Genomic DNA, 11,071 nt, shown 5'->3' with positions numbered 1-11,071 from the left:
ATAATAATAATAATAATAATAATAATAATAATAATAATAATAATAATAATAATAATAATAATAATAATAATAATAATAATAATAAAGTTGGAAGTGACCTTGAAGATCATCTAGTCCAACCCCCTGCTCAGGAAGGACACCCTATACCATTTCAGACAAATGGCTGTCCAATCTCTTCTTCAAAACCTCCAGTGTTGGAGCATTCACAGCTTCTGGAGGCAGGTTATTCCACTTGTTAATTGTTCTAACTGTCAGGAAGTTTCTCCTTAGTTCTAGGTTGCTTCTCTCTTTGGTTAGTTTCCATCCATTGCTTCTTGTCCCACTTTCAGGTGCTTTGAAGAATAGCTTGGCTCCCTCTTCTTTGTGGCAACCCCTGAGATATTGGAACAGTGCTATCATGTCCCCCCTCGTCCTTCTCTTCATTAAACTAGACATACCCAATTCCAGCAACTGTCCCCTGTATGTTTTAGCCTCCAGCCCCCTAATCATCTTTGTTGCTCTTCTCTGTACTCTTTCTAGAGTGATCTCTGGCATGGGTGGAATGTGGGTTGTGCATCCATTCTTGTCCTACTTGACCTATTGGTGGCTTACAGTACCATTGATCATGATGTCCTTCTGGATCAGCTCAGAGGATTGGGGGTGGATGGCATGGTGTTGTGCTAGTTTTCCTCCTTTTGTCATAGTGCATTATGGTTGGTAGAGACAGAGGACTAGAGGTCCTCTCCATGTGAGGATTCATGATGGGATTCCTAAAAACAAGTACCAAGTATCAACTCTATTCAGAACAATTTCCTTGTCCTGATAACAGATCCCTTCCAGATAGATTTCTATCAGGTTCTTCAGATTAACCTAATCAATATGTTGTGTTATTCATATGAGAATGTAACCAGGCCAACAGATTACAAATGGAGCAATCTTCTATTCCGAAAATATCCTGGGAAGTGATGTTAATAATCCTTCATTTGGTTTAAAATTGGAAAATAACCAAAGTTTTATTATTCAAAGTGTAGCTATGAGATAAATTTAAGCTTACCTCTGAACTTTTCCAATTATTACATCAGAAAGAGAAAATAAATTAAGAAATTTATTCAGCTATACACACACAAACACACCCTATATAAATTCAGCTATACCCACACAAACACACCCACATATTGCTAACAATGGGAGACAAAAAGTTGAAGACATAATTGAAAGTATTCCAATGATAATAATTTTCTCCCTTCATCAAAACTGTAAACAATTCAAGAAGACATTATAGAAAAGAAAAGAAAATATTAAAAAGGACTGCCCCTTAGAGACTGGACAGTAGAAGACAAGAACACACAAGTCCTATGATTTCCACTGCCACAAATTAAGTTCTATTGCTGGAACTCTACATTGTCATTCAGACCTTTTACAATATTATCACTGTTTGCAAGAAGAATCAGGGCTAAAGGTTAGGCTTCAGACTTGCTCTTAACAGGAATTTTGAGTCTGGTGAATGCAGTATAACATGGAAAGCTGCTCCTGGTGGAACATCTATACTTAGAGACAAGATGTTGCCCAGAATGTTCTTTTTTCTCCTATTTCCAGTCTTCAGAGTGAAGTTCCTGCTGTGTCATCTAGGTGAACCCATACCTATTCCAAATCAATGGTACCAGCCAGGGGACCTTGTCATTGGTGGGATGGTATCTATGGCTAACTACCAATTTAATGAAGTTTCATTTCAGCAGCATCCCTCTCTTGAGTATTTTGGCCATCCAAAGTAAGGAATTCTTATCTTTCATCTTTGTGGTATCTCTAGATTGCTTCATTTATTAATGAGAATATTTTCTAATAAAAGATACATTGTAAGAATTGTATAAAGGCATTGCTTGTTTAAAATGAAACTAAATTTAATATTGGAAAAAACTTAGATTAGGAAAGCAATTCTTATCATTCACCTTTGTGTCATCTCTAGTTAGAGGAATTGCAATGAATGAAGGGAAAGGTCAATTATTTTCTTTGATTCAATCTGCAACAATGGAAATAGTTTAGTGTAGTTGAATTGGAAATAGTGTTCAATTGGACATTCCCCAAATATTCATGTGTATAATGTAAAGCACTTCTCTGGGGAGCCAGGAAAATAATAAGGAAATATTTAATGATACATGTAAATTCATCCTATTTTCAGCGTGCTAACAAAGTTTTACCAACATATCCTTTCCTTGGTCTTTGCTGTGAAGGAGATCAATAAGAATCCAGAAATCTTGTCCAATGTCACTCTTGGCTTCTATATTCATGATAGCTACTACAATGCATTAATGACCTATCAGACCACCTTGGACCTACTCTTCAGATCAGAAAGATTTGTCCCCAACTATAAATGTGACACCAGGAGAAATCTCATTTCTATCATAGGAGGGCTCAGCCTTGGAACTTCCTCCTATATCGCAGATCTGGTAAAGTTTTACAAGATTCCACAGGTAGGGTCTTTGGGTAGAGAGGCCTGAAAATTCCCCCCTCTTTCCTTTCTTCCAAACTGGGCTTACTAAAACATCCTTATTCTCTGGCCACATTACTCAACAAACTGACAAAATTTGTGGAAAATATGAAGAAAAAGATACTGATGGTGATCTATTTCTATAATATGTGTTTCTTTTAGCTCACATATGGATCATTTACCCCACAAGATGTTCATAGCACTGAGATTCCATTCTATTACTCCATGGTTCCAAATGAGTCCTCACAATACATTGGGATTATCCGACTGCTTCAATATTTTGAGTGGAGATGGGTTGGACTCCTTGCTATTGATAACAGTCAAGGAGACCATTTTCTGCAAAGCATGGAGTCCCTCTTTTCCAGGCATGGAATCTGCTCTGCCTCTACAAAAAGAATCCCATTTTTAACCTACTGGGACAAGTTTTTTGAAATGTTAGAAAAATGGAAAAATATTTATAAACACATAATTGATGAGAAGACCAACATCTTTATCATGTGTGGAGAATCTTTGACAATTGTATGGTTAACGGATATAATTTTTTGGCTTAGCCCTGGACATGAGCAGAGTTCCTTGGGAAAGGTATGGATCCTTACTGCCCAGATGGATTATTTATTAACAGGAATGAATAAAAAATGGGATCGTCAGTTCTTTGATGGTGCCATTTGCTTTACAGTTCACTCAAAAGAAATTCCAGGGTTCAAAGAATTCTTGAATTTCATAAAACCTCCTTGGATTCAAGGAGATGGATTTTTTCCACTTTTCTGGGAACAAGTATTTGATTGTTCATTACCATCCCCTTCTTTGACCAAACTGGACAATCCCTTTTGTACTGGAGAGGAGAGGCTAGAGGACATTCCTGGGGCTCTTTTTGAGGTAGAGATGTCTGGGCACAGCTACAGTATCTATAACGCTGCCTCTGTATTGGCTCAAGCTTTACATGCTCTCTTCTTACTTGGATCTAATCACAGGCATTTTTTGAGGCACAAATTATCAGAATATGAAGATTCACAACCATGGCAGGTGATTTGTGTGCTACAGGTATTTTTTACTAGATAATAGGTGTATGATTCCAGCAGGGAAGTGGCAGCTACTAAAATGGATTTGAACATTTGTCTATTGATGATATTTATTTCCATACCTTTATTTTCATCCCTGTAATTGTGGGAAATGGTGCATGTAGAGGGGAGCTGATGAGATGGACTTTAGTGAAATGACAGTTTTCTTGGAAGCAGGGAGCACATTTCAGGAATGGTTTGTGGGGGGAGTAGAGGCAGTACAGCCTCAAACTCTGAGGTGACAGAGGAAGAGAGTTAGAATAGCCGCACATGTCCCGAAAGATTAAGGGCAATAGAAGAAGGGGACGACAAAGAATGAGGTGGCTGGATGGAGTCACTGAAGCAGTAGGCATGAGCTTAAGTGGACTCCAGAAGATGGTAGAGGACAGGAAGGCCTGGAGGAACGTTGTCAATGGGGTCGTGATGGGTCAGACACGACTTCGCAATTAACAACAACAAGAAGAAGAATCTCTCAGGGTATATCTTTCAGGCTATTTAGTATGGGAAGTTTTTACGTACAGTGTGTAAGCAAATAAAAACTTGAATTCTAGCTCAATTTTTCTACATGAATTGAATAGAGCAGAGCAGAGCAGAGCAGAGCAGAGCAGAGCAGAGTAGAGTAGAGTAGAGTAGAGTAGAGTAAATAGAATAGAATAGAATAGAATAGAATAGAATAGAATAGAATAGAATAGAATCTGAAAGGGATCTTTGAGCTCTTCTGGTCCAGCCCCCTGCTGAAGCAGGAGAACCTATACCATTTCAGACAAGTGACTGTCCCATCTCTTCTTTAAAAACTCCAGTGTGGGAGCACCCACGATTTTTGGAGGCAAGCTGTCCCACTGCTTAATTGTCCTCACTGTTAGGAAGTTCCTCCTTAATTCCTGGTTCTTCTTTGATCAGTTTCCAACCATTGTTTCTTGTACTGCTCTCTTGTGCTTTGGAGAATAATTTTACCCACTCTTCTTTGTGGCAGCCTGTTAAATACTGGAGTACTGCTATCATGTCACCCCTATTTCTGTTTAGTGTCATCATTCTTGGGCTTAGGTTCAAAGTAGTATGTTTTCTATTTTAGTCCCTGAGCCTATTAAAAAAAATGTAGAGTGCATGGCCCAAAAAGGGAAGAAAAACTATAAGATGAATTTGAACATTAGTCCATAATAGTATACCTTCATTTTCATCACTGTAATATGGTTTATTACCTGATCATCTTCATATGAAAGGACTAAGGTTTACATGAACTAACATCCAAATCTGTTTTTGAGCCAGGTCTCACCTAATGTGCACTTATACCTTTGATTTTTCCTGCCTCAATGAAAACTTTTCTCCACATTAAAACTCATTTTGCTGGATAGGGCCCATTGTTCCAGTTTGTCAAGATCATTTTGAATCCTGAGCTTGTTTTCTGGGGTGTTGGCTATTATTGCCAGTTTAGTGTCATCATTCTTGGGCTTAGGTTCAAAGTATTAAGTTTTCTGTTTTAGCCCCTGAGCCTAGTAAAGTAAACTTAGCAATTTTACCTTTTTCTGAAATTACTTGAGGAATGCTGTGCTTGTCTTCTGGGGTGTTGGCTATAATTGCCAGTTTAGTGTCATCATTCTTGGGCCTAGTAAAGTATGACCCAAAAAGGGAATAAAAAACTATAAGATGAATTTGAACATTCAATAGTCTATTGATAACTATAATAGTATACCTTCATTTCCATTACTGCAATTTGATTTATTACCTGATTAGTCATCTTCAGATGAAAGGACTAAGGTTTAAGTGAACTAACATCCAAATCCTGCTTTTCAAATCTTTATTGGTTTTTAGTAATTTTATCTTTTCTGAAAATACTTGAGGAATGCTGCTTAGCTGAGCCAACTATCTTTCAGCCTTACCATTTCTTTAGAAGCCATATAACTGTGAAAATGTTATGCAATGAAAAATGGGTGGGATGTCAAAAACAAATCTGGAATTTGTTTCTCTAGTTTTTCATATGTTTCTTCCTAGTCAACATGAAGGACTGGGTTCTGAACAATATGGAAGGCTAGAAGTACACTTTCCATTTCATTTGATTATTGTTCAAACTGAAATGTCAGATCCTTCTTATTATACCCCTGTGCAGAAGATAAGAAACAAGTTCTCAAGAGACTGGAGAAATGGACTTTGCATGTTTTCAGAGTTTCTCACTCAAAAGTATAGTACTACTTTGATAAAAATTGCCCATAAATTTCTATTGTTTTATTTTCCTGTTTTATTATTCCCAATCACATAGCTCCACAAATTTCTGAAAGGCATGAAATTCAACAATTCTCTTGGAGAAACTTTGACTTTTTATGATCAAAAGAAGATGGAAGGTGGATTTGATATCATAAACATTGTTGTCTTTCCCAATTCCACTTTCCAGAGACACAAGATTGGAAAAGTGGATCCTGATGCTTTAAAAGGAAAGGAATTAGTCATTAATGAGGATATGATTGTTTGGCATAGATCATTCAAACAGGTATGGTTTCAACAGTATTTTGTCTGATCATTCAAATATGGATTCATTAGATTGGTATATTTACTTTTATCCGTCTTGGCAACCCATAAAGATAACCAGATTAAGAAATATTTTTTTCCTCTTTATTTACTAAAGGCTAAATATATCTGGTATTGTGCACCATATTTATTAGACTTCCCTCATATATTGAAATGTAAATGAGAAAGAAAAAAACCCATGCTTTTAAGGGATTATATTTCTCTAATTGAATGAAGCTTTATCAAATATGTGTTCAAATCAGTGACTAATTGACTCAATCTTTCTGGTCAAGCTGATGATTTGAATTAATAAAACTTTAATTAAATTTATATGAGAATTTCAACATAACAAAAATTGGAAATTCAGATCAGTTGTGATCACAAAATCAAATCTGAGGCCAGACTGAAATGTACTTAATTGTGTTTGAAATAAATCATCAAATCTAATCAATTTCTTATTTTACAACCTTTAGATGGGACTTTTCTTTTAATGTAACTACACATTTCATTTTCAGTGTAACAACGGATTTTTCTTCAAAACAATAAATGCTCATCTTCCAACATTTTAATATTGATAAAAAGGTACTTCCCATTTCTCTATGCAATGAACATTGTCTCCCTGGTTATCAAAAGAGGAAGAATGAAGGAAAGAAATTCTGCTGTTATGATTGTGTTGAATGTCCAGAAGGGAAAATCTCTAAAGAGATTGGTAAGTTAACAAATCATTCAATTTTATTGTTATACTGTCTAGTGTGCTGAACACTTTCTGCTAATTAAATTGTCTGGTTTTTCATGAATAAGGTTTTTTTTTTAGAAACTTAATGGGGTAATGAAATCAAATCAATCAAAAAATTGTAAGTTCTTACAATGGAATTAAAAGGGTTGATCACAATCACAACAATGTTTCAATTAATTAATTAAACAAATCCTGGAATGGTTTATAACCAAGCAAGCATCTTGTAGAGATTCAGAACATTTTCACTGAAGAGAATCTATGCACACTGAAAAAAAGTAATTATTTCAGCTTTTTTTAAAGATGAGAAATAAGAAACCACAAAAACATGACTGTGCAATTTAAAAACTACATACAAAACATTGACTGTGAAGATGGAGAGGAAGGATGGAAGGAAGGAATTCAGAATTGATATCTTTTGATTTTACTATAGAATCCAAAAATCTCAAATCTGCAGCAACTAAATAGGATCACTCTTGAAATATAATAATGAAAACAAGAATTTCAGAAATTTAAGGAAATCAGTATTTACTTCTTAAGAAGAGTGGACAAACTAATGAGACATATCAATAATATCAACAATAATGAGAATCTTATAGATGTAAAGAGGAATATGATTTAAAAACTCCCTACTTTAAATTGTAATAACTTTTTCCTTTCCAACCAGTCACTCTATCTATCTATCTATCTATCTATCTATCTATCTATCTATCTATCTATCTATCTATCTATCTATCTATCTATCTATCTATCTATCTATCCATCCATCCATCCATCCATCCATCCATTTGTGCCCAGTTTTGCTTCTTTGTGAAATACTTATTCATATTTTCTCTACAGTGTGTAGCTCTCTTGAATATGTAATATCTAAGTATTTTATATGTAATGCAGACTGATTCCAATATTCTCTTTAGGGGGTGAACAAAAGAAATTAAATTTTAAAAGAAACATAGAAAAAAACCAAAAATAGTGATATAAAATAAAAAGGGATATATACTTCAAATAGGTAATTACTAACCTTTATACAATTTCCTCCTTGAAACATTATCTTTCATCTTTCACTTTGAATTTAGTGAAACTATTATACTTATATGCCACATTTTGAAATGTGATCTATATGGTTCAATATTCAATAAGTCAATATGGTTTCAAATATGAAAATGATCACTTCAGGTATTCATGAATCTTTATTGGATCAATCTTTATAATAAAAAAGCAAATAAAGATAAAATGGATTTTCATGGAGTTTGTGAAATTTCCTTGTACATAATCAAAGCAATATTTGACTTAATGCCACAACACACAAAATATACATAGAGAGATGTTCAAATGCATTTTCATATTGTAGATTCTATCATTTGTACCAAGGACATAAACATCAGGGTGAGGATAAATGTGAAAATTAATAATTATCATTCTTATGAATCTGCCTTGCCATTTTTTTCCTTTTTAGACACTATTGTTTGTTTTCAATGTCCTGATGATCAATATGCAAACCATAAGAAAGATGGATGCATCATGAAAACAATTAGCTTCTTATCTTATGAAGAACCTTTAGGACTCAGTTTAGCCACAATTGCTACTTTATTTGTCCTCACTACAATATGGGTGTTGGGAATATTTATTAAGCACAAAGACAGTCCTATTGTGAAAGCCAACAACCGGGATCTCACCTACATTCTCCTCATCTCCCTTCTCCTTTGCTTCTTCTGTTCTTTGCTCTTTATTGGACAACCTGGGAGAGTCACCTGTCTCCTCAGACAGTCTGCATTTGGTCTCACCTTCTCATTGTCCATCTCTTGTGTGTTGGCAAAAACCATCCTTGTTTCTCTTGCCTTCAAGGCCACCAAGCCAGGATCTCAGATAAGGACATGGGTGGGGAAAAGATTGGCTGTTTCTGTTGTCCTTCTCTGCTCTCTACTCCAAGCAAGCATCTGTCTTGTTTGGTTATCCACCTCTCCCCCATTCCCAGAATTAGACATGCACTCAACAACTGAAGAAATGGTTCTACAATGCAATGAAGGCTCAGTCTTTATGTTTTATTGTGTTCTGAGCTATATGGCTCTCCTTTCACTTGCCAGCTTCATTGTGGCATTCCAGGCTCGTAACCTGCCTGACAGCTTTAATGAAGCCAAGTTCATCACCTTCAGCATGTTGGCTTTCTGCAGTGTGTGGGTCTCCTTTGTTCCAACATACCTGAGCACCAGAGGAAAAGCTATGGTGGCTGTGGAGATATTCTCCATTTTGTCCTCTAGTGCCGGGCTTCTAGGATGCATCTTTTTCCCCAAATGTTACATTATTGTATTTAGACCTAATTTAAACAAAAGGGATCAACTGATAAGAAGACATGTTTAAAACTCTTTTTGATTATGTTTTTAAGCTGAGAGGAGAAATGTCAAAATCCAATCTTTTAAATATATTCCTATAGCTGTGAAGAGATTGTTTAGCATTGTGATTTACTTGTAGCTCTGAAACCTGAATTTATGAAAAATTCTGTCAAATTATGTTTTTTCCCCACAACTTTCAAAGAAGGCTCACAGAATTTAGTGGCGAATACTAATATGTTTTGAGGTAAACCAGAGAAAACCTGATTTATATTAGCAATTTTCTTTTTTAAAAGGGAAAATTCAAATGTGTGAATTCTAGTTTCAGTAGGTCAATAAACACATTTCTTTTATCTGTTTCTTTTGTTAATAGTTCTCAGTAGTCTCTTTCAATATATGATTGAATCACATTTCATCAAATACAATAATCCAGTAATTTATATATAAAGTGTGGAAGCATTATATGTATGAATCTCCCTTATAAAAAAAGAGAAGAGCAGATACCCTTTATCTCTGAAATGGAATCATTCTCACACTTTGAGAATATTCTCTAGTATAGCAGTCTGCATCCGAGAGCTAAGATTAAATTGCTTCCACTTTTCTTCTTTTATTCTACCACTTCTGTAAATGAAGGCAAAACTTTGAATCTAGAAAACCAAAAGAGGCAAGAATTTAAAATTCATTCAGTTTATATTCCATTCAAGTGGATTTTTAAAAATATATTTTTCCTGGTTTGTAATTGTGAAAGTGATCTAAACAAAGAATTAATACACTCCCGAAATTCACACTATTTATGAGTAATCAAAGTAAGAGGAAAAGTAATTGAATTTTCTGTCCAAGTTTTGATGGGAAGTTAAAAAAGAGATTTTTATTTTGTTATTTTCATCTATTAATTAAATATAAAGCAAGACAAATTAACAAGAGGAAAATGAAACAAAACAAAACTGAAAAAGAAAGAAATATCTATGTTTCATATAGGAACCAACAATAATACAATCTTTCTATATAAATAAAAATGTAAATATTCGTTTGTTCAAAATCTTAAATCTCTGAAATTTCTTCACTGATTGCTTTGAAATTTTGACACAACGTTGTATTCAAATATGCACGTGTTTTTATATACCTATATTATATAGATATCACACCTGTGACAGGTAAAAACAAGTTTTTTTAAAAAAAAACTGCCATCTGTTGGATGTAAAAGCAACACACGCTTTTACCAGACTGAGCCACAGCAACGCGTGGCTGGGTACAGCTAGTTGTTAATATTTTACATAAGTATTCTACAGTATATTGAGAACTGGGGCTATTTACACAAATATAAGTGTTTTAGCTTATTTGAAATGGAAAATCTATTTTCTAAATTCATTTCTTAATTATCATGAAATTCTTTTAATGGTATATTCACATAGGTATGTGAGAGTGGCATGGTCGCCTAGAGGTAAAGACGCTAACCTCCCACTCGGAATGTTGAGGCCTCAATCTTAGGCAGCGGTAGAGAGAAAATATCTGGTGTGCACTCCATATATGGGTCAGGAAGGGCATCCATTGAGTAAATTCTCAGCTCCATTCAGTTGTCCCAACTCCACCCGGAATAAAGGGACAACATGGTCATAAAAAGAAAAAAAAAATCACATAGGTACAATATGTGAATTTAGTACTTGAGAATATTAAAACTTTTATCACAGGAGAATCCATGTAAAAATGGGATCTCACTAGATGTTACAATTGTAAATACAATCATGGACTGTATTAGGTAGCTTTGGTTGCACAACTGGTTTAAAAAGCCTTGGATGAAGCAGATTACCTGGATCCTTTTCAGTCAGGACTGAGGCCAAGATATGGAGAGAAATGGTATTGATTGCATTTTTGGATGATCTCTGGCATTCTTGTCCTACTTGACATCTTGGTGGCTTTCAGTCCAATAGATCACGGTGTCCATCTCGATCAGCTCAGAGGATTGGGGCTGGGTGACATGGTGTACTTCTGGTTT

At 35.0% G+C, this 11,071-nt stretch overlaps 1 protein-coding gene across 1 annotated transcript in view; it reads left to right on the top strand.

Moving 5' to 3' along the window:
- The window catches only part of LOC114923213 (vomeronasal type-2 receptor 26-like), a 10,581-nt gene extending 1,472 nt beyond the window's left edge, over positions 1-9,109 (top strand). Inside the window, exons 2-6 of the mRNA XM_029285892.1 lie at positions 2,156-2,447; positions 2,627-3,505; positions 5,777-6,004; positions 6,604-6,730; positions 8,208-9,109. Of these exons, the coding sequence (XP_029141725.1) occupies positions 2,156-2,447; positions 2,627-3,505; positions 5,777-6,004; positions 6,604-6,730; positions 8,208-9,109 (2,428 nt within the window). The remainder of the gene's footprint in view (positions 1-2,155; positions 2,448-2,626; positions 3,506-5,776; positions 6,005-6,603; positions 6,731-8,207) is intronic.
- The last annotated feature ends 1,962 nt before the right edge of the window (positions 9,110-11,071 follow it).

The sequence above is a fragment of the Protobothrops mucrosquamatus genome, unplaced genomic scaffold (genome assembly GCF_001527695.2).
Source record: "Protobothrops mucrosquamatus isolate PMUCROS unplaced genomic scaffold, P.Mucros_1.0 scaffold2438, whole genome shotgun sequence".
Classification (NCBI taxonomy): domain Eukaryota; kingdom Metazoa; phylum Chordata; class Lepidosauria; order Squamata; family Viperidae; genus Protobothrops; species Protobothrops mucrosquamatus.
Note: the sequence above shows the minus strand (reverse complement) of the source record. Positions and strands in the feature narration are given on the sequence as shown.